We start from the raw sequence: 23,954 nt of genomic DNA, 5'->3' as shown, positions 1-23,954 counted from the left end.
AGATGGTCCCTGTTTTGTTTTGATTTATTATATTTCTATGCCGCTTTTCATTTAAATGAATCCCAAAGAGTCTTACAAACAATAAATAACAGTAACATGAAATAACATAATAGAACATATTTTCTTCTGAAGCATCTGTAACCTGAGGTACCACTGTAGATTGATTTTGTAGTCATCCCAGAATAGAAAGAACCAACTTGGGTGGCTCTAAAAGAAGATTAGACATATTTTTGGAGGACAAGGATATCAATGGCTACTAGCCATTTTTGGAGCAATATGCCTCTGAAAACTAGTTGCTGGGAGCCACAGATGGGGAGAATGGCTGTTGTGCTCAGGTCCTGTTTATGAGCTTCCCATAGGGGCATCTTGTTTGCCACTGTGAGAAAAGGGTGCTGGAACAGTTGGGCCTTGGGCCTGATCCACCTGCAGCGCTCTTCTTCGGTTCTTAAAAAGGAATACCTGTTCTCAGGTAGATGGGATTACTCTAAGTTGGAACGGTGCACCTTTGGCTCTCCAGATGTTGCTGCTTCCTGCATTGCAGCAGGTTGGACTAAACAACCCTTGGAGTTGCTTCCAATTCTACAATTCTTTGAACTACAACTCCCATCAGCCCCAGCAAGCCTGACTAATGGTCAGGGATGGTGGGAGTTGTAGTTCAACAACATCTGGAGGGCCCCAGGTTCTTGGCCCCTGCATTAAGAGGTAAGGCATATCAGAAAGGCGCTCAACACCTTTCAATAGCCTCTGCAGTGGAGATGCACTCCTTTAAGCTTCATCTTCCATTTGTAACTCCAGGTGAACCACACAAGATTCCTCAGTGTACAAAGCAGCGCTGCAGACACTTACGTGACAGCCTGTGGACGAACCACCACTCCTCCAGTACATCGGCTTGGGCGACGGGGAGACTCAGCAGCCATTGCTGATCTGTAGATTCCTGCATGCAGAAGAGGTTTGATTTTTTAAAAGTTATTTTTACAGAACGTCTCACAAGTTTTTTGCCATTGAGAGAACTAGTCTTCCACACTTATTACCAGTGATATTTAAGCAAGTAGCTGCTGCGTCACAAGAGGTCAATGGCAGTATCATCCTGCAGCAGACCAGAAGAGGAAGGTTATGATGAAAATATGATGCAACCCAGATCCATACTTGGTAGCACAGGCATAGATGCTTTATGGCCTTGGTACAACTTTGCCAATTCTTAAACTTGACCAAAAAAAGAGGGAACTGACATCAGAGCGAGAGGCAAAGGGGAGGCTCCCAGATTCTGCGGGCGAAGGACCCAGCACCAGGGGGAGAAGCAGCTCGGTAGAGGAGGAAGGAAATCAGTGCAACACCAGGGATAAAGGGGGGCAAATGGGGGAAGCGGAGGGGGAGCTCCGGGATTCTTCTCTGGAGATCAGTGGGGAGAGCACAGGCCCTCCACTACCCACGCCCTCCCTGCGCAGAAGACTCCCGCACAGTGAGAGGAGGAGGCGACTGGGAGTCAGACAGCTTCTATGCTGGAAAAGTTTTAAGAAACGCCCACAGACAGATTCTGCCAGTGACTGAGACAGCCACGCGGAGATGGGCTGTGCAGTCAGAACGGTTTAACCTAGGCAATTAAGCCCCAGAAAGGCGGCAGTTTACGCACCAGTAACTCATACCCATCACAGGAACAACCTCAGGATCTAAACAAAGCACAATTCTTTATTGCAGTTCTAAGTGTTTGTGAGTTAAGAACCCCTTTTTCAGGAGCTGTGGAAAGAAACAATGGCAACATAAGTCTTAAAAATGTAATGTATCGTATACTACATATATGCTAGAGAAAGTTTACCCAGTCTAAAAATCTTTAAAGCACATGGTCAAAAGTGCACCTATTCAAAAAAAGGTCTGGAAAATATTCTTTTCTTTTGTGATTCTTTTAAAAGTCTGATATGGGTGTAAGTGTTCAGGACAGATATATTTTTCGTCATGTGCTTGAAATATTTTGGGGCCATGTAAACTTGATATACTATGAAACTTACAGATAGGTAGCCGTGTTGGTCTGCCATAGTCAAAATAAAAAAAATCCTTCCTGTAGCACCTTAAAGACCAACTAAGTTAGTTCTTGGTATAAGCTTTCGTGTGCATGGTATCTGAAGAAGTGTGCATGCACACGAAAGCTTATACCAAGAACTAACTTAGTTGGTCTTTAAGGTGCTACAGGAAGGAATTTTTTTATTTTGACTATGAAACTTACATTATATTATATAATGCTGCCATTATTTCCATTTGTAGCTCCTGAAAAATAAGTCCTTAACTCCAAAATGTACAGCTACAATAATTTTTCTTCACTGAGCACCTGAGCTTGCTCCCTCTTTATGTGCCCTGTACTTTTGAGGTGCTCTTCCTCTCTACTGACTGCGTTTTAATTTTTAAACTGTCCAGCTCACTATGCACATGGAGTATGCACTTGCATGAAGATGCACACACACAAGTTCACACCTTTTATAAAGTATATTTGACTTGTAAGTAGCCCCCGTGTCTAGTTCAGGTGGGGACTACTGAAATATACTCTACACAGGGCTACCCTTGAAGACGACTAAGAAGCCTCAGCTAGTAAAGAATGTCGCAGAGAGACATCTGTAAAGGGTCCTGAGATGGATTCATAAGCATTCCTTAAGGAACTGGCATAGGCTGCCTGCACAGGGTCCAGTTTATGGTACTGAGATTGCTGTACAAATTCTGAACCATTCAAGACCCAAATACTTGAAGAAATACCTCTCCCAATATGTGCCGGCCCATGCCTTAAGATCAGCAGGGGAGGTTCTGCTTGTGATTGTGATTATGGGTGAGGAGTTGACAGTGTGTTTATCTGCAGTGACACCTAGCCTGTTGAACTCTCTCCCTTTGAAGGGGAGAATGCTTGTGAACAACTACACTACTCTAAACCAGAAGAGGGAGTGAATCTGGTGAAGCACAGAGACATGTAGGCAGCAACAGGCAGGCAAATTTAAAGAGGAAAACGTTATGATATCAGCGCAGTAAACTGGAAACCACAGGAGAGGTTTCCCACAGGCATCTGCTTGGCCGCTGTGAGAACAGGATGTTAGACTAAATGGGCCTTTGGCTTGATCCAGCAGGCTGTCCTTAACTGCCCTGGGATAACAGCTGATATGGGGTTGTTTAGAAGCTGAGTAAATGAGTAAGAAAAGGATGGGAGGGTGCTTCTGTTTTAAATCAAATAACTAAAAGCCAGCACAACATTGCCAGCTAACACACAAGAGAGCCAGTGTGGTGAAGTGGTTAGTGTGTCATACCAGGCCAGCTCAGCTATGAAGTTCATTGAGGACCCTTTTGCCATTTGCTGTCTATTAGCCCAGCCTAGCTCACAGGCTTGCTGTGAGGGTGAAATGGGAGAGGGGGGAGATACCATTGGAGGAAGGGTGGGATAAAAGCAGACAAAATACTTCCAGTGTGCAATGAATGATATCTGCCATAGTCAAGAGCCACTCTTTTTCAAAACCTCGTCTTTTGTGGGTGGGATTTTCCTTTTGGAACACCCTCCCCATCTCAACAAATCAGGTTCTGAGATATTTATCGCTTGCTGGTGTGTGACCAGACAACAGAAAAACAGACTTTGAAACTGACCTTCCAGCTGGAAGAGAACTGCTGGTGCAGAGAAGATCAGTACCTGATCCTGAGTAGATGATCCTGAATTATGAACACTTGCTGAACACTGCAGTTGTTTGCCCCTTATGAAGGAGATGAAATGGGGAATCAGTGCACAGACAAAATCCCTGAGGTTCATTTGGTTTCTCCTGGAAAGTGATCAACTCAATCTGCTCTACTGGAGCAGCTGGGTGAGGGGGTGGAAGTACAGTAAGCCCACAATGTATGTAGGGGTTACATTCCAGGGATCATGCCTAAACTCAAAATTGTGTACAGTCAAAACCCATTGGGTTCCATGGAAGGTGAGACTGCCCAATTTGATTTTTCACAGAACTGTGCCCCCTTTATTTATTTGTTTGTTTGTTTGTTTATTGCCATGCATGTAAAGCTGAATGTGCACAAGTTAATGAGTATAAGTTGTATAAAAGATAGCCATGCACACTTCTTCAGATACACTGAAACAGAAGTTGCCAGATCCTTCTATATAGTGAGAAGGTGGGGAGGGGTGTTACTCAGAAGGGTGGTGGGAATGGGAGATAGGCAGATAGCTGGGAGAGCCTGTTGACGACTCTTAACGACTGTAATAGGTCTTACAGGAAAAGGCAAGGGGTGAGAAGGTGAGAAATGGTATAGTCATGTATAGTGAGATAAGAATCCAATGTCTTTGTTCAACCCAGGTTTTTCCATTGTTTTGAGTTTGGTAATGAGTTGTAATTCAGCAGCTTCTCTTTCCAGTCTGTTTCTGAAATTCCTTTGTAGTAAAACAGCTACTTTGAGATCTTGTATAGAATGTCCTGGGAGATTGAAGTGTTCTCCTACTGGTTTCTCTGTTTTGTGATTCTTGATGTCAGATTTATGTCCGTTTATTCTTTGGCGTAAGGTTTGGCCTGTTTGTCCAATATAGAGAGCTGAAGGACACTGTTGGCATTTGATGGCATACACAATGTTAGACGATGAGCAATTAAATAGTCCCGAGATGGTATGTGTGATGTTGTTGGGGCCAGTAATGGTGTTGTCCGGGTGTATGTGGCAGCAAAGTTGGCATCTGGGTTTATTGCAGGCTCTGGTGCCAGTGTCTGTGTTAAGTCTGGTTGTGGTATTATTGTGGGTTAGGAGTTGTTTAAGATTGGGTGGCTGTCTGTAGGCAATGAAAGGTCTTCCTCCCAGAGCTTGAGAAAGAGAACTGTCATTGTCCAGGAGAGGTTGTAGATCTCTGATGATGCGTTGTACTGTTTTAACTTGGGAGCTGTATGTGATGACTAGAGGTGTTCTGTTATTTTCTTTTTTGGGTCTGTCTTGCAGCAAGTTCTCTCTGGGTATCAGTCTGGCTCTGTTGATCTGTTGTCTAACTTCATCTGCTGGGTATTTTAGTTCTGAGAAGGTTTGCTGTAGATCTCTTAGGTGAGAGTCTCTGTCTGTAGAGTTGGAACAGATGCGGCTGTAACGTAGTGCCTGGCTGTATACAATGGACTGTTTGGTATGTTTGGGATGGTAGCTGGAGGCATGTAGATATGTTTGTCGGTCAGTTGGTTTGCGGTATAAGGTGGTGTCTATGCGCCCATCCTGTATTTTTATAGTAGTGTCCAAAAAATGTATTTCTTGCATAGATTGATTCATTGTAAGGTTGATTGTGGGGTGAAAATCATTAAATTTCTGGTGAAAGGTGTCCAGGGTCTGTTGACCATGTGTCCAGATGATAAAAATATCGTCAATGTATCGCAGGTACAAGAGAGGTTTGAGTGGGTAGGAGTTCAGGAAACGTTGTTCTAAATCTGCCATGAAGATGTTGGCATACTGTGGGGCCATGCGGGTGCCCATTGCTGTGCCGCTGATCTGAAGGAACAGGTCATCACCGAATTTGAAGTTGTTGTGGGTAAGGACAAATTGGCAGAGTTTGGTGGCAAGGTCCGCTGTGGTTTTATCTGAAATGGTGTTCCTTATAGCTTGTAAACCATCGTTGTGTGGGATGTTGGTATATAGAGATTCCACATCCATAGTAGCTAGTATGGTATTGTTGGGAAGATTATTTAAAGATTGTATTTTCCCACCTTCTCACTATATAGAAGGATCTGGCAACTTCTGTTTCAGTGTATCTGAAGAAGTGTGCATGCACACGAAAGCTCATACCAAGAACTAACTTAGTTGGTCTTTAAGGTGCTATTGGAAGGAATTTTTTTATTTTGACTATGGCAGACCAACACGGCTACCTATCTACTACTGAAAAGATAGCCAATTAGCACACATCCCAAATAGCTTCCTCCAAAGAAAATCTACAGTACTGGAAAAAAACAGTACTGACTTGCTCTCCTGCCACCTTCCTTGCTTACCTTGAAGATAGATGCCCCCTAAGGGAAGCAACATGACAGTTCCTCCACTCCCCAAGACTAGGCTGGGTTCAATTTTAAATGTCTTACTCTGAATATTTTAGTCATTTAAAGAAGAGTCAATAGTGTGGTCAAAACAAATCTGCTCCCCTCACTCAGGCATATACAATGCACTGGCCAGCAGGGGGCTACGGTACACACTAATGACCTGAAAATCCAGCGTTGGCAGAGCTCTGTTACCACTGCTTAGGAACAAAAGCACAAAACCTGATGGTAGTTGCTACCTCCTGCTAGGACACAAAGCAGTTGGTATATCCCACTCCAACCCACTTCTCCATCTGTTTGAACACTCAAAGAATAGTAAGGGATTGAAGTGGTGAGCTGTCAAAGGTTTGTTCTACATGGAGTGCAAAAGCATTTATCCTAGGGAAAAGGCCACAGTTCAGCAACAAAGCATCTTCTGTGCCTACAGAAAATCCAAGGTTCAATCCCTGGCATCTTGAAGCAGGACAAGGAAAACTATCTGCATGAAGCCCTGGAAAGCAGTTGCCAGTCAATGTAGACTATACTGAGCTAGATGGACCAATAGTCTGACTCAGGAGAAGGCAGATGCCAATGTTCCTATAGCCTCACCACTCACTTTCAGCTGAATTATGACTCTAGTCTCCATCTCTCCAGCTAAAGTTTTCCCACCTCTCCTACTGCCATATGTTTCTCAAGCATTTCCCATCCACTCATACAAGCATACCTACATATAAACACATACATACATATAATACACATAGAGGGTGTACTAGCCTTAAGATTTTTTTAAAAACTGTTCTTGCCTTTCAGCAGGCTTTCTGTGGTTTTTAATTGCTCTGTAGTTTCATTCTTGTGGGCCTTGTCCTACATTGCTTTTTATGTTGAAGATGGCAAGCTGCCTGAATATTTATTACAAAGGTAGAGAATAAAAGCTGAAAAACAAGAAACAATGAGTGTGTTTGACCTCATTTACACATTATATGTACTTGCATGTATGCCAAATACAAAAATAAATGTCATACCTGTTAACCTCTTTCACACAAACATGTGTTTACACATACACCTCTGCCCCAACCCCAGAAAGGCTTGCCCAGTGCCTTTGTTAAATATATTTAGGCACCAGACAAAAACATTCCTCTTCTTCCAGGTCTTTGTTTAATTAAACAATCTGTGGCCTTTTAAACTGTGATAGGGTCACTGTCTGTTGCTCTTGTTATTTTGGTCTGTATTTTTTTGTTTTTATATTGTAAACCTCTTTGTGATTCTCAGATGAAGGGCAGTACAGAAATATAAAAAACAAACAAGCAAATCTGCAGCTCATTACTGTATGAGATTCCAGTTATCCTCACATTCTTCCCCCAACTGCCATATATTTCTTCTTCCTTATGTCTCAACTATTGCATATACATCACACCACACACATATAACTGTATGCATGTAAAAAATTCATGTGAGATATACACTAGCATATGCATGATATGTGTGTGTAGGTATAGCGAAAACAGGGACACTTGGAGGGTCTGTATTAGGGCAATACATTTAGTAGGCAGACTGAAATGTCACAAAATAAAGTGTGCACAAGTTTTCAAGTTCTCCAGAACCCCACCAGCCGAGATGGTAAATAAAGCAGGGAGTGGGAGGAGAAAAAAAGTGGCCAATGTTGCTGCAAAGGCGTCTGGATTTAGTCCGTCTTATTCTGTGTGTTTGTTTTGTGTGTGTGTGTGTGTGTGTGTGTGCATCTCACACACAAACACATTTGCTTTTATGTGAACCACTTCGACAATGCCTGTGTTTGTAGGAAATGTAGTCCATATCTAAATCAGCTATGACTATGTATGCACCCAGGTGTGTAATAATAATAATAAGAAGAAGATGAACAATTACTCCACCATTTATAAATTGCTTCCTATGAAGCGCCTCAAAGCGATTTCGCAATACCAGGCTGTGCCCAAAGCTAGTCAGAACCAGAGACAAAATTGGAAGAATAGAAATGCCTGCTTCAGGTCCATAACTCCCAATGGCTCTACTCTTGAGTAGAACTCTGTCCTGGACTTGAAGCTGCCTTTGATATATGCAGTCGCTTTCTATACGGGTTGCATCCAGCAGGTGCCAAATTCCTATAACACTCCCTCTCACAAAATGCCCACCTTCCACCCCTTTCCCCTTCCTCACTTACCTGCTTCTCCCTCCTCCTCCATTTGCCCCCCATATCCCCCTTCCTCACACCCCCCACAGATGCCAACCATGTACTCCCCTCCCCAAGGCATGTCATTGCCTCCCTCACTCCCCTCGGCCCTCGTAGGTATGCAGTTACCTCAGACATTTCTCCCCCCCCCCTTAAACATTCCCCCCTCCCACTTCCTCCCCCCTCAATAAGGAGCTCTCCCCCCCCCAATAATGCCCCTCTCACCGCTGCCCCTCACCCCACCCCTTGGCACTCCTGTCAGAGTCAGCCCTCCCCCCTCCTCAGTCGCCCCCCCCGCTCCAACTAGCCCCGCCCGCTCCTACCTGCTGCTGCCGCCGCCGATGCGTCCCGCTTCCTCCCCTCACTGACAGTGTTTGGGACCCTCTCGCCGGCCACCAAACCGACAGCCAATGGCCTGCCAGAGAAGGCGGGACTTGTTCGGCCGGCTCCTCCAATGGCACCGGGAGACCCGGGGAGCGACGTCACGGGCACTGCGGGTGGTTGCACTTCCAGAGCTCTGCCCCGCTGCCCAGAGGCTCCTTCTTCCCGTTCGTCTCCAGCAAGGATAGGCTGAGACAGCTTAGCCTTCCCTCCAAAAAAAAAGTGGTGAGAGCTGGCGCGGGGGGGGAGGGAGAGACTCTTTGGGCACGCCCACCTGGAGGTTGGGGGGGAGGCTTTGTTTACATCCGGGGATCAGATAGAGGCGGGCGCTTCAGCCGCAGGCGAAGATAGGTCGCGGCCGGTCCGAAGATGAGTCAGCGCGACCAATGGGCTTCGAGGGCGTCAGAACGGGTTTAGCCACGCCCGCCGCTGGTGACTCGTACGGTTGTTTACCTCTTTTTACTTGGCGAGGTGAGGAAGGAGGCGCGGAGGAAAGAGACCGGGGCGCGTGACGACAGCGCGCGGCTGGCGGCGCGACGTAACAAGTAAGAAGCCGGCAGGAACCATAGAGAGGGAAGAATATAGAGCGGCAAAATAATCTCTAGGTGATTTCCGGTCTTCACAAAATTGAATTGTGTGTGTTAAAGGGCGTATTTTTCGATGCTTCGAGCTGTGTCCCAAGCAGGGGTTTGCGCCATTGAGATGCCAAGGGATAGAGCGGCCTTTGCAGTGGGGCGATTCAACAGGTGCAGCGCAGTCTCCCTCACCTTGGAAACGTGGCTGTGTTGGAAGAGGGAATTTCAGCAGACTAGGCCTCTTTAGCCACCCCGCATCATGCTAGCCTTCTAGGGCCATTGTCCAATATGTTGAGGAATGAAATATACTCAGAGTCGCAAAGTGATTCCATGCTCTTTATTCAGCTCATAGTGGTGAGGAGGAATGAATGTATCTGCTTTATATACATTATTTACACAATGGGCTGCACATGATTGGTTAATTCTGGAATTCTACTGTAAGCCAATCAGGTTGTGGATTCACTTATCTCTGGAGCATGATTGGGTGGTTCCTGCCAACCAATCATACTGCTGCATTGTTCTTGGACCAATGTATTCTGAATCCTATTGTTCTAGGACCAATCAGACTGCTGCAGTTTGGATCCTATTCAACTCAGTACATAACAAGGAAGCACCTTTTAAATACTGTACTTAAAAACACACGTGTACCATTATGTGTTAACTATTTGGGGGCATAGTGGTTAAGATTGTTGGTCCAGGTCCTGGGAGACCAGAGTTTGAATCCTCACTCGGTCACATAGCTCAGTGGGTGACCTTAGGCCAGTCATGGTTTTTAAGCCTAACCTGTGGGACACGGGTGGCGCTGTGGGCTAAGCCACAGAGCCTAGGACTTGCTGATCAGAAGGTCGGCGGTTCGAATCCCCGTGACGGGGTGAGCTCCCGTTGTTCGGTCCCAGCTTCTGCCAACCTAGCAGTTCGAAAGGACATCAAAGTGCAAGTAGATAAATAGGTACCACTCCTGCGGGAAGGTAAACGGCGTTTCCGTGCACTATTCTGGTTCGCCAGAAACAGCTTAGTCATGCTGGCCACATGACCCGGAAGCTGTCTGCAGACAAACGCCAGCTCCCTCGGCCTATAGAGCCAGATGAGCGCCGCAATCCCAGAGTCGGTCACGACTGGACCTAATGGTCAGGGGTCCCTTTACCCCCACAGGGTTGTTGTGAGAGTAAAATGGGTAGGCAGTGGAAACCATGTATGCTGCCATCTTGAGCTCCTTGGAGGAAAGGTAGGGTAGGAATGGAAATAAAGTGAGCAGATGGGACAGGTAGCTCCCCCACCCCAGTAACTGAGCATACCTGGGCAATGTGAATTTTGTAACCATCTCATCCCAATCTGTCAACCTAGCATCCTCCAGCTGTTTCGTGGACAACAGCTCTCATCAGCCCTAGCCAGCATGCACAGCAGTTATAGATCAGTGGATGGCTGGCTAAACCAGGTGAGGATAGCCAATGGGTCTCAAGCCCTCAGGGAGTTAGGGACTTTCCCAGCTTGCGAATGGAGGAGGAGACAAGACCAATAGTGGGTCCAACGGTCAAGAATGAGGCTTCTGCACATGTTGTAGAGGGAAGTGAGGGGCAGACGGGGCTCGTCAACCTTGAAAGATAGCCCATATAGCAGAAGAAGAAGAAGAAGAAGAAGAAGAAGAGTTTGGATTTGATATCCCGCCTTTCACTCCCCTTCAGGAGTCTCAAAGCGGCTAACATTCTCCTTTCCCTTCCTCCCCCACAACAAACACTCTGTGAGGTGAGTGGGGCTGAGAGACTTCAGAGAAGTGTGACTAGCCCAAAGTCACCCAGCAGCTGCATGTGGAGGAGCGGAGACGCGAACCTGGTTCCCCAGATTACGAGACTACCGCTCTTAACCACTACACCACACTGGCTCTCAGAAGGAAAATTCTGATCCTAAATTTCTGCTGTGTTGCGGGACCTCTTCGGGAGAAGCGAAGAGTAAACCCTACACAAATCTAGAGTGGAGTCCCTAAGATGGTGCCTTGTACACCTTTCAGCAACTCCTGCATCCAAGCATGTGCTAAACCATGGGTAGGGTAGGCAAACTAAGGCCCAGGGGCCAGTTCCTGCCCAATCGCCTTCTAAATCTGGCCCGTGGACAGTCTGGGAATTAGCATGTTTTTACATGAGTAGAATGTGTGCTTTTATTTAAAATGCATATCTAGGTTATTTGTGAGGCATAGGAATTCATTCATTTTTTTTTCTTTTCAAAATATAGTCCGGCCCCCCACAAGGTCTGAGGGACAGTGGACCGGCCCCCTGCTGAAAAAGTTTGCTGACCCCTGTGCTAAACATACTGCTCTGCTTTCCTTTGGACCACATCAGCAAGGCTGGGCCGCCCAGGACCACCTCCAAACACACTGCCCATGTTTGCACCCCAGGGAGGTTACTTTGGTGCTCCTAACTCAGACTTGACTTCAGCCTTGGAGGCGCACTCCATGGTCTTTTGAGACAGATGCCAACAACATGCTAAAAGTGATAATTCAGGCAGGGACTGGAAAGTAGGGGTGGAAAACTACTGTGGATTTGTACAAAAATATTTGCGAACTGCTCTGTCTGGGTCTGAGGAAAGGGAGCTCTTCCTTCAGAGTGTGCAGCTGACTTGTGAAATGCACAAATGGGGAAAACAGCCTTCAAAAAGTTAAACTGCCATGTTGCAAAAGTGACTTGGGTTGCTTATATGAGAGGAAGCCAGAAATACGTGCTTGTTCCCAAATGGTGTTTGGGTGTATCCAGATTCCTGCAGGGTTGGGGTGCAAGGAAGCCTCCTGTTTCCTGCTTTTGTTATCAGATGCTGCTTGCCTGGGACCTTTTGGGAAGGAGCGTTGGCTATAAATGTAATAAACATGTGATATGGAAAGTCTTAGGGGATTATACAAAAGAGGTATGACCCAATCACAGCAACCTTCTCCCCACTTGTGATTCCAATCAATTGCTAAAAAGAGGCACAGTACTTCCAACTGTGGAAGTAGAATATAGTCTTAAGGTTAGAAGCCGCTTATAGCCCCATAATTTTGTCTAATCTGCTTTTAAAACCGTCCAGATTGGTGGCCTTGCTACATCTTTTGGGAGCAAACATAATAGTTTACAATGATGCACCTTTCCTTCCTGTGAAGCATAGATTGAATCCTCATCTGAGGTCTTATGGCTCAGCAGTTCAGGAGCTGCTCCAGAGTAGAGTTTTAACACAACCAGATTTCTGCAGCTCTCTGTGGCATTTCGGTGTGCGGCAACATGACATGGAACTGTGTGTGACCTTGTGTCGTGTCAACCATGTTGTTCTTTTCATTTTTAATAAAGCAAAAGGAAGAAACAGAAAACCACCCTGCCAGGTTTTTTGCTAACTTTATTTCATTATAAGTATACATGGCTCAACGTATGCAAAGAAAACTAGAAAACTATCCCAATAACTTAAGAACCTATGGTGTAAATGTCACCATCAAGAGCACCATCCATTGTTGGAACAGTAAAATATCTCATGCTTGTAAAAAGGAATGTGTTGTATATCCAAATGTGTTGCTAAAAGGAAAAAAAAATAAAAAAACGCCTCTCAAGAATTAGGAGTCAATAACTGATGGAGGGAAACTACGTTTCGTTCCTGTTTTTGAGCTAAAATTTTGGCCCTTTATCTTACAAAAAAAATATAATGAAAATACAACTAAGATAAAGTACTGCATAGTATTTTAATCAAAATACAGAAACCAGCATTGCTGTGTGACGAAGACTCAGCATCTCCTCTGCGTACGTTTCATTTCTGAATAGAGAAATCTAAAATTTAATAAAGAAAGAAAATAGACCTAGTATTATATTCTCTAATAGGGTACACTTCAGGCAGAACGTATTAAGTACTACGAAAATACATATTTTCCATTCTTTTTAATAATTTACTTCATTAAAAAGTTGTGAGGTCGTCACAAGAAGTTTATACAAATTCATTACTTTGTACTAAATTAAGCCCACCCCCCAAAAAAATTCATCATCCAAAATCAAGGTGTTGTGTTTTTGTGGGTTTTGCTAAGCCCTGTTGTAACAATTATGCAAAAGAAAGTTAGGTGGGGAGACTACATTTTGGTATGAAGGAATATAAATTTACACACATTTTTACAGCAAACTCCTTATAACCCTAAGAACGTCTACAAAATTCACAGTTATATTACAAGCAAGTACAAGTTTGAGATAAAGCTGTTCGAATACCAACCCGCCCCAAAAAAGGTTTTCTGCATTAAAAAAAATAAAAAACCAAATGAGAAAAAGATAAAATAAAAATATGCAGTTTCAACTTATTTGTACCGAAACTTCATAACTTTGAACTGGACCGCAAGGTATAATAATAATAATAACAATAATAGGGTTTTTTTATTTGTACTCCACCCATCTGACTGGGTTGCCTCAGTCACCCTGGGAGGCTTACAACATATATGAAAGCATAATAAATCATTACACATTAAAAAGCTTCCCTATGCAGGTAAACTGCATTAATGACTGAAACCCTTTCAGCAAACACAAAGTGCTTTCCTGGGCTGGTGGAACAATGGGTTCCCCAGCTTCTTCTGTCTTCGAAGGCTACGGCGCATGGCCAGCTTACTGGTGGTTTTGTGTTGGGTCGTCGTGGAGGACAAGATTTCAGGCTGGACGCTGACGTTCCTAGTCATCCCCCTCCTGGGCTTCTTTAGCAAAGGCCCCGAATTGGATTCTTCCAATGTCCTTTTGCAGCTCACTGTCGCTGCTTTGGTTGGCTCGCTTGGCGGTACCTTGAAGGCTTTTGGATCCATGCCTGCGTTCCCAGAGTTGGAGGGAGAGAGGGTCCCTGGCAGGCTCCGTCCTTCCGAGTCGCGCATCCTCAACCCAAACAGTCGGCCGCACTTCTCCTCCTGTGGCACCGCATCCTTGTTTGACACCACTGCTAACGTTGGGGCGCTGCCTTTGGCGGCCTCCCCAGGCGGCTCTGAAGGTTTACTCAATGCCGTGTTGCGCGTCAGCGAAGGGATGGTCTCGGGCGAGCTGAGCCGTGGCCACAAGTCATCTTCTAAAACCTGGTGGGGTTCAAGAGAGTAAAATTATGTAGTTGTGAATCCAAAGACACAGATATTTCCCAGTATCTGTTCAGACAAATCCCAGAGAAGTTTGTGGTGGTCAGATAAGCCGAGAGGTGGAGAGCTTTAAATGCCTCTTAAAAATATGTACGTTTACCCAAGGTTTTGCTGGACTATTGACTCTTAAAAGAAACTTTACACATAAGGATAGAAGACTTTTTACTAGTGTTACAAAGTGGGAATTTCTCCCCTTAATTCTTTTTCATGCACTATTCAGTTTTACTTAGGACAGGCTTTTTAAAAGGTGAATTTTTAGTGAATATTATTGTTGTACTCTTATTTCAGGTGCTGGCCCTCCAGATGTTGCTGAAATACAACTCCCATCATCCCTGGCTGAAACTTTTATTCAATAAGCACCTGAGCTTTCTCCCTTGTTTCTCATCCTATTTTTCTCTGAGGTGTTCTTTCCCTCATTCTGCTGTCATCTCTGGAGACAAGTCTCAGGTCCAATAAAATAAACTTCAAGCTTGGAAAATTCAGCTTTTCAAGCTCTGGAACCCCAGCTCGACACCTTGCCATTATCCCAGTGAGAAGCAGCAAGGTTAAATGTAAGCAGAAGGTAAAATACAGACCTCCCAGGTACTGAATGCTCAAGTATAGTCTAATGTCGTAGTTCTCAACATGGGGCACACGAGTTACAGGGGAGGAATTCAGGAATGAGTTATTAACAGTGAATGTCCTTTTAGGCTTCCTCCACATGAATAGGAGTTCACTTTTTGAATAATAAGAATTATATGTCATGGTGCATGGCCAAAAAAAGATTGGGAACCACTGATCTTACATAACCAGCTGAAGCAGGGCAGCTGCTCAGAGGTGGACAGGTGGTTTGAATGGGACTGCTAACATCAGAGACCAGAATCTTCCTGGACATCAGGTGACCACCCAAATCAGCCATCCACACAAACCAGCTGGGAGAAATTGCCCAGGGATTTGGAGTCCGCTCTCACTGATATCCAGACCATACCCAGCCTTCTTTAGAAAAAGGGTTTGTGTAAAGGCTAACAACATAGGCTGAACCATAGTTTTGTTCCAAGGCACTGTGGTAGACTTAAAAGGCTGAAATGCCTTGCCCCTTGTCCTTTTATAAGTCAGTCTGGCTGCCATCTGCCTAATTAGAATTTTTGTTCATTCAATTACTTTCAAGTTATCTATGGCCAATTATATACAAGGAAGTAATTTGCAGTTCAAATTAGCTGAATTCTAAAATTTTACATTGAAATACATTGTCGAAAATTTTAAACAGGCCCTTCTCAAAAAGCCACCTCCGGAATAGCCAGAGAAGTAGGAGATCTTGCTGTACATCTTGACCTTCTAGTTCTGTAAGGCACCTGCCGTTTACACAGCGTATATTTAAAGCACATTTAAGCACATGACTCTCCACCCCAAGATCCCTGCGAATAGTAGTTTACCTCTCACAGAGTTAATTCCCAGGACCCTTAATGGACTACAGCTCCCAGGCTTCTTTGGGAGAAGCCATGTGCTTAAACTGTACAGTGTGGATGTGAACCCAGTGAGCTTCAAGGCTGAGTGGCATTTGAACCCTGGGCTCCCGGGTCCTTGTCCAACACACTAACCACTCACTGGGGTAACTCACCCACATACCCTGCATACACAAGATTCCTTTCACCCCTGTGGCTACAATCCAATACACACTGGCTCAGAAGTAAGCCCCACTCAACAAAAAGGAACTTCTTTCTGAGCCCTTGCACTGCACCTCTGAGCATACACAGAGCTCCTTTCATCTCCAAATAACCAGAGCCTGCCAAGCCACCCCAAACATCTAGCTTTCCAATACCTAAACTCCTGTGAGACCTTCATCTCACCTGTCCTGTGCACATTATAAAAGGCTGGGTGATACATCAAGGGTATTAAGGCAAGACAAATGTCCCTCCCACCACATACATACCCTTAGAGCATTTCCCATGTGAATCTGTAATTGCCTCTAATTTTAATAAATGGGGATATACTGTACTGTAACAGGCAGGCCTCCAGCATTACATGTCCCTATTTGCACCCACTGGATATTTTTTGTCTTGCATTAAGGAAAAAAGTCACATGCCTTTACTGGTACGTATTTAAATTAGGTATTCCTCAGCCCCAAGCGCCACCATTTGGGGTTTGTTTGTAAACCAAGTCCTCCGCAATCCTGGGCTTTTTGGAGAAAAATTCAAACTTTTTTTATTTTGGTTGTTTCTTTAGTTGCTTCTTTGGGCTTGTATTCAATTAAGTGCTGTCCTTCCAGGGTTTCTCTCCCAGCCTTACCTGAAGATGCCGGGGATTGAACTTGGGACCTTCTGCATGCAAAGCAGATGCTCTGCCAGTGAGCCACGGCCCTGTGCCTTGGCAAAGTGCCCTCTGGTGGACCTTCTTGGATGACCTGACGGTGGCAGCAGCATCACTCCCAGCACTGCCAGGCAGCTGAGTCCAGCCACTGTTCTAAATTTCCCACAGTGGTCCAACCAAGGCATCACTCCGGGGCATTGTGGGAAATTTAAAGATCCTGGCACCAGCACTGCTCAGGACACCAGATGAGAAGTTGTGTTGTTTTTTTAAGGTGGAAAGGTGGCAGGTGTGAGCTGTGGACCCCACAAGCCCTATTGGAGGGGGGGCTGTCGAAAGAATCCCTGTGCCAGTGCCAACCTAGATACCACCCAAGGTACCTCTTGCCAGAGAAAATGAAGGGCTCCTGCTGGGACATCGTAGGGGTAGAGCCTAAAGCTGCCCCGTGGTCCCTTGCTAGTAAGAATCAGGGCTGCCACCTACCTGCCATAATTCTGCCTGCATCTTTGCATAAAGGTAAAGGGACCCCTGACTATTAGGTCCAGTCATGACCGACTCTGGGGTAGCGGCGCTCATCTCTCTTTATTGGCCGGGGGAGCCGGCGTACAGCTTCCGGGTCATGTGGCCAGCATGACTAAGCCGCTTCTGGTGGACCAGAGCAGCGAACGGAAATGCCGTTTACCTTCCCACCGGAGCGGTACCTACTTATCTACTTGCACTTTGACGTGCTTTCGAACTGCTAGGTTGGCAGAAGCAGGGACCGAGCAACGGGAGCTCACCCCGTCATGGGGATTCGAACCACTGACCTTCTGATCGGCAAGTCCTAGGCTCTGTGGTTTAACCCACAGCACCACCCGCGTCCCGCACCTTTGCATAACCACATGCTAAACTTTGTGCCTTGATCACAACAGAGTGTGATGGAACGATGAGCATTTTGACTTCTTCAAATAATAATATAAACTGAATGTTTTCATTATTAAAAGGGAGGGAGGGGAGGAAGGCAGGCCCTGGGCTCCCTGCTGGGATTTGCCAGATGGACTCCTCCTATAAGCCCTGTTTCACTCCTTAAGAAGAGGAACATCAGAAGTGCCTCCTGGATCAGGCCAATGGCCCATCTAGTTCCGGCATGAAGAAGGTAGAGAGACAGAGGGGGGAATTAAGCCCTGAGGTTCAGTCAGACTTTACTGGGGGACCGAGCCTTTAATGTGGCAGGTCCTGCCCCGTGGAACTCCCTGCAAGTAGAACTCTGCAGGAATGGTCCCTACCTGCTTTCAGACTTCTTTTGAAAACTGCTTTGTTCAGACAGGCCTTTGAAATATGTAACTCTTTTCCCAAACCAGATTTTATGGCTGCTTCTACTGACACTTCTACTGGTGTTTTATCACTGCTGGTTTAATTTTGTATATCGTAGACTGCCTTGATTTTCTGGAAGAGGAGAGAGAGCGAGAGAGTGCGCGCAAAAGAGGCAAGTAGGATAAAGAAAATGAAAAAATAAAATAGCAGAATGCGGGAGGTAAGGGAAGGAGGGGAGGAGGAGGAGAATGGAGAAAGTAGGAAAAGAGGGAGTCAGAGAGAGAAAGTGAAAGAACAGGATGGAGGGAGGAGAGAGGAAGAAAGAGAAAGTGAAAGAAAGAAAGAAAGAAAGAAAGAAAGAAAGAAAGGCAAGCAGAAGAAAGAAAGAAAGAAATCCCACCTTTTTTTACTAGCTGCGCCTGTATAGAGACCCCTGAGTAGCTCATCCAAACTTTTGTGGGTTTTTGCCATTTTGCTTTGCCAAAGGAGAGCTATTCAAAGACTCAGGGGAACATCAAAGCAGCCAGAGCTATTCTGAGCCCAGTGGCGGTAATTGTCAGTTGCTTCAAAACACCCCAGCTGAGCCTGACTCCCCTCCCCTCTGACAAGACAAGGACTGCTGTACAAAGGGCTTCCAGAAGGCAGTGGCGACAGAGAGAACAGCAGCAGCCAAAACTCCAGCAAGGGGTGGGCAGCCACGGAAACATATACTGCACTCCAAGGATCTTCTATTTGAATCGTGGCAAATCAAGTGGCTAAGTGGAGAGGTATGTGACCAGACCAACATCGCCAAGGGCCAGGGAAGATGGGACTTGTAGTCCATCAATATCTGAATGCTTATTATTTATTTTATTTAGTAAAGGTGTAAGTTGCTTTCTCTGGCCCAGAGGACCAGAGAAATTACCCAAAGCAAATTACAACCAAACAATCAGACAATAAACCCCACAAAGTTGCATTAAAACCAGGAGGACTGAGAAAGCATAAAAAACCCATTCCACTTGCTTCTGTAACGCCATTGATTATTATTATTACCCCAGCCACTCTGGGCAGCTTCCAACAAAGTATTAAAACACATTTTAAAAAACTCAGAACATTAAAAACCTCCCCGTACAAAGCTGCCTTCAGATGTCTTCTAAAAGTCAGCCAGAAGTTTATTTCATTGACATCTGATAGGAGGGCGTTCCACAGGGCAGGCACAACTACGAACCAAAGGCCTGGTTAGAGAGGAAAGTTTTTGCCTGGCGCCACAGGTGATAAGTTCTACCCTGGTGGAATCTACACACGTATAAAAACAGTTCCGAAAATGTTTTTTTTAAAAAAGTGTTTTTAAAAATACACTGAATTTTCCATAAGGCTCGCCATCGCCATCTAGTGCCACATTGTATATTGCACTTAAAACGTTTTATTTGCAGCTGTATGGGTGAGTCCCCTGCCATGACCTCTCGACATCATGACTCGGGATTCCACCCCTCTTTTCTTACCTTGACTGGAGGAGTGGAGCAGCGTGAAGGAGTCATTGCCCACATCTCAGGGCTGCTGTAGGACGGGCCTTCAGCCAGGTTGAAATAGAGCTCCTCCTCCCCTTCCAAACTGCTCTGGTCGCTGCGCACCGAAGAGAGGCTGATGACGATGGCACTGGTGTTGTCCGCCCGCAGCATGCGCTGCCTCCAACGTCCCAGTGCGCGGTTCACCAGCATTTTGGCCAAAGACTGCTGGCGCCCTCCCTTTCGGTTCCAAAGGTAGGCAAGGAGATGCGGAAGGAGAGAAAAGGAAAGTCACCATCCCATAACTACGACATGTACAGTGGTACCTCAGGTTACATACGCTTCAGGTTACATACGCTTCAGGTTACAGACTCTGCTAACCCAGAAATAGTGCTTCAGGTTAAGAACTTTGCTTCAGGATGAGAACAGAAATCAGGCTCCGGCGGCGCGGCAGCAGCAGGAGGCCCCATTAGCTAAAGTGGTGCTTCAGGTTAAGAACACTTTCAGGTTAAGTACGGACCTCCGGAATGAATTAAGTACTTAACCTGAGGTACCACTGTATTTGGAGCTGTATTTCCCAGCTATGCCTTCAAACACCCTTTAGATAGATGCTGTGATCAAATTCTGCACAATGGCTTCCTGAGATCTGATATTATATTTATTTATATCCCACCTTTTCCACCAGACCGGGACTCAAGGTAGCTTACGCAAAACACATATGGCTCAAAATATACAAAAAAATAACTAGAGAGAAAAGACTTTGCTACACAGGTTTCCCACCCAATCCTAGAGGGTTCCTGTCCTCTTTTCCCCTCACAGTGATAAGTTAAAGAAACCTGTTCATGAGAGACTGAGAGAGAATATTCTCAATTCACTACCCAGCCACAGGTACTCCACATTTATTTTTCTATCATGGTTTTGGCTGGAGGTGGGGAAATTGGTGGCTATTGGTATGGTTTCAGATTGGACTCACAGCTGTCCATGGAGGCACAGGTCAAATCTGTGTCCAGGGCAGCTGTTTACCAGCTCCATCTGGTACGTAGGCTGAGACCCTATCTGCCTGCGGACTGCCTCGCCAGAGTGGTGCATGCTCTGGTTATCTCCCGCTTGGACTACTGCAATGCACTCTACGTGGGGCTACCTTTGAAGGTGACTCGGAAACTACAACTAATCCAGAATGCGGCAGCTAGACTGGTGACTGGGAGCGGCCGCCGAGACCATATAACACCGGTCTTGAAAGACCTGCATTGGCTCCCAGTACGTTTCCGAGCACAATTCAAAGTGTTGGTGCTGACCTTTAAAGCCCTAAACGGCCTCGGTCCAGTATACCTGAAGGAGCGTCTCCACCCCCATCATTCTGCCCGAACGCTGAGGTCCAGCGCCGAGGGCCTTCTGGCGGTTCCCTCATTGCGAGAAGCAAAGCTACAGGGAACCAGGCAGAGGGCCTTCTCGGTAGTGGCGCCCGCCCTGTGGAACGCCCTTCCAGCAGATGTCAAAGCGATAAACAACTACCTGACATTCAGGAGACATCTTAAGGCAGCCCTGTTCAGGGAAGTTTTTAACGTGTGATATTTTATTGTATTTTTGGTTTTTATGGAAGCCGCCCAGAGTGGCTGGGGAGGCCCAGCCAGATAGGCGGGGTATAAATAATAAATTATTATTATTATTATTATTATTATTATTATTATTATTAAGCTCATGCTTACCGTAAAATACTTTTTCTCTTCATGGTCCTGGCACATAGAAATGGCTTCCTGCGGTGGGATCATGTTCCACAGCCCATCACTACCCAGGATGATATATTTGTGCTTCTGAGGATCTAATGTGTGCACACTTGTGTCCGGTTCGGGAGATACAACAAACTCGCCGCTGTAGAAGTCGTAGCTCCACAGATCACCTGGATTGGGAAGGGTACAAGAGATAAAACACAAAAAAGAGTTTTATACGTTTTAATTCATTTAACTGGGGTGGGTGGGGTAGAGAGCCTCTGCTATCAAATGCAACAGTTCAGGATGGAATCTGAAAATCAAACTCCCTGTGCTTAGAAAACAAAACTGCCAGGATTTTAGAAAAGAGTTCAGACTAGCTTTCTCCCTGCAGGGCTGTCACAGCAAGCTACTATTGGACTATGGAGGATTAGGCTCTCATTAGCTACTAGCCAGGGGGACTATACTAGGGGAGAGCTGTAGATCCATATCCCTGGTTCAATCCACAGCATCTCAAGGTATGGCAATGCAGAATATATCCATAGACCATCCCCTTAGTTACAATTTCGGGTTTTAAGGTTATATTAAGGTTATGCATCCATCAGCACCAGTTTGAACAAGATCCTGTTACCAGTCAGAAGCAAATGGTTACAGCTCTTGGCAGAGGCAGCAAGCACTAGGTCAGGCAGCCAAGCAAGAAACCCTGCCTGAAACCCTAGAGAGACACTGCCAGTCAGTGTAGACAAAACTGAGCTAGATGGACCAGTGGTCTGACTTATGTAAGGCAATTTCCAATGTAACCCAAGAGTTAAGAGTGTTGAGGGTACAAACAAAAAAGCAATGACTTCATTGGGGAACGGCTTGATTTTATTATGTAGTCAAATATAAGACAGCACAACTGGACACACAGTGCTGGTTTTCAGCTATGGAACTTGACATTCACCATTACTTCTTCTGAAAATGGAACTCACCTCTCGGTTTAACCTATCTCATCTGGGATTGAGATCCTACTGGATTTCAGTGCTCTATACACATCCTAGCCCTTTGCTGTTAATTTCGATCAGTCCTTTGCTTGGCCCATAACTGTAAAACTGCATTTGTTTGGTTGCAATTTAGTGGTTTTATCTGGGATTGTTGTAACAAAGGTTGACTGACTTATTGCCCTATTTTGGAATGGAGGTGTTCTGTGATAGGAGAAAGGGAAAAGGAGAGATTTAATGCTCTGTAAGTTTATGAGACTCTTTACAGTAGCTGCCACGTCATGCCTGGTTGTTACAGACTGTTACTTTCAGTTTGTTTTGTACTGAATATATTTTTACACGGCTTGCATCCTGTATAAAAAACACCCCAAGTCAATATATACAGTTGCAATCGAAATTATTCAAACCCCCATTGCAAATCAGGTTTGTTATCATTTCAGCTGTTTGCAATGAGCAACACAAAAGCAATTGAAATCGCTCAAGCGGTTTCCCCAAATTCAGCTGGAATTGCAACTTATATTGGCTTCTCCTACTGCCTGTGAGGTGGGTTCTACTGAGAGGCGGTGATGGGCCCAAGTTTACCCAGTGAGCTTCATAGCAGAGTGGTGATTCGAACACAGGTCTCCCAGGTCCCAGCGTGACACTCTAGCCACTGCAGTACAGTGGCTCTTAAACAGGCAATCATCCCTTCGCATAAGCAGCCTGAAGGGAAAGATTTTCTGACTCGATTTGTCCTCATGTTACACAGCCCCCTTAATGAGGGCTGTAACATCTTTCGGTGTGTTACAGTACAGGTACGCCTGAAAAACAAACTGTTACCACTTGACAAGAAAAGGACCTAGGGCCGTAAGCCAAAAACAGTTCTACTCAAGAGCAGACCCACTGGACTTCATGGACCTGAGTTTGTCAGTCCTTTAATCTCAAAGGATCTGCTCTGGATAGCACAGCTACAACCCCTAGCAACTGAATAACAGCATTTTGTATTTTTTAGGGTGTGTTTTTTGTCATCAGAAAGCTCAAAACCCCTAAAGTGCTGAGGCCCCAGTAAAGGCAGCCATTTTTTTGTGAGCTCCGCTCCTCGCAAGGCTTCTTTTCCCGCCCACGCAGGCACTTCAGAAAGCGGCAAGCCGCTTTAGGAAATAAGGAACCCAAGCTCTTTTGTTTACTGAAGTACAATGTTCATTTCGCCATTAGCGCCGCGCGCCATCCAGCTGACAGCGTTTTCAGACGCTCGACAAGGAGCCATTCGAATCAATTACTCCTATTTACTACAGCCAAGCACAACCTGAGCTGGTCCTCATTCGAGAGCTAATTTCTGCCTCTGCTAAAGCAGAGATAAGAGGGAAAGGGAAGAACTTGTTCTCCCATTAACAAGGCTAATTAGGGGAAAACACACACACACACAGCATCCCTGATCGTAGGGGAGGCTGTCTCCTCCGCCCACCAGTTAGCACAAGGAGGTTGAATCAGCTTATATTAAAATGGGGGTGGGGGATGAAGATGAACTGCATGGAATCAGGCCCTGTTACGGCCTGAGAATATAAAAAGAGACTGCTGGATCAGGCCAATGGCCCATCTAGTCCAGCATCGTGTCCTCACAGTGGCCTCCCAGATGCCTGAATGGGAGGTCTACAAACAGCACTTTTCCCACTTGGGATTCCCAGCAACTGACAGCACAGGTAGAGGATAGCCATCGTGCCTCATAGCCACAGACAGCCTTATTTTCTTCTACTGGTTTGCCAATTCTTTATAAAAATAGAAGAAAAAGCCCTGCTGGATCAGACGAAGGCCATAGTCACATCATACATTTAAAGCATTATGATACCACTTGGAACAGGCATGGCTTCCCCCCAAAGGATTGTGGGAACTGGTGCTGAGTTGTTAGGAGACCCCTGTTTGCCTCACAAAGCAACAATTCCCAGAGTTCCCTGTGAAAAGAGATTGACAGAAACCATTCTGAGAATCAGAGAATTCTGAGAGGAGAACAGCGT

General features: G+C 45.5%; 2 protein-coding genes and 1 long non-coding RNA gene across 19 annotated transcripts in view; 1 reads left to right on the top strand and 2 right to left on the bottom strand.

Moving 5' to 3' along the window:
• BCAS3 (BCAS3 microtubule associated cell migration factor) overlaps nt 1-8,998 on the bottom strand; it is a 467,771-nt gene extending 458,773 nt beyond the window's left edge. For 7 of the 15 annotated variants that reach the window (XM_083479822.1, XM_083479833.1, XM_083479824.1 and 4 more), the window contains exons 1-2: nt 8,487-8,998; nt 847-934 (exon numbers count right to left, since the gene is read on the bottom strand). In XM_083479822.1, the coding sequence (XP_083335948.1) occupies nt 847-917 (71 nt within the window). In that variant the 5' untranslated portion in view covers nt 918-934; nt 8,487-8,998. Of the gene's footprint in view, nt 1-846; nt 935-3,609; nt 3,785-6,724; nt 6,742-8,486 lie in introns of those variants that run through there. The other 8 variants (XM_083479830.1, XM_083479826.1, XM_083479819.1 and 5 more) reach the window with 2 other exon arrangements.
• LOC310695538 lies at nt 8,977-18,738 on the top strand. 2 transcript variants are annotated; one of them, XR_014520140.1, is made up of 2 exons: nt 8,977-9,089; nt 14,506-18,738. It is a non-coding gene; the product is annotated as an uncharacterized lncRNA (long non-coding RNA). The 2 variants fall into 2 exon arrangements; XR_014520141.1 differs by having other exon boundaries at nt 9,036-9,149; nt 14,506-14,695.
• PPM1D (protein phosphatase, Mg2+/Mn2+ dependent 1D) overlaps nt 12,456-23,954 on the bottom strand; it is a 34,107-nt gene continuing 22,608 nt past the window's right edge. Inside the window, exons 4-7 of one of the 2 annotated variants that reach the window (XM_083479955.1) lie at nt 20,984-21,174; nt 19,275-19,517; nt 13,713-14,160; nt 12,456-12,895 (exon numbers count right to left, since the gene is read on the bottom strand). In XM_083479955.1, coding sequence (XP_083336081.1) covers nt 12,876-12,895; nt 13,713-14,160; nt 19,275-19,517; nt 20,984-21,174 — 902 coding nt within the window. In that variant the 3' untranslated portion in view covers nt 12,456-12,875. Of the gene's footprint in view, nt 14,161-19,274; nt 19,518-20,983; nt 21,175-23,954 lie in introns of both variants that reach the window. The other variant, XM_083479954.1, reaches the window with a different exon arrangement.

This window comes from Podarcis liolepis (genome assembly GCF_965112155.1).
Source record: "Podarcis liolepis genome assembly, chromosome: 16".
Lineage (NCBI taxonomy): Eukaryota > Metazoa > Chordata > Lepidosauria > Squamata > Lacertidae > Podarcis > Podarcis liolepis.
This window is presented reverse-complemented; position numbering and strand designations above follow the sequence as displayed.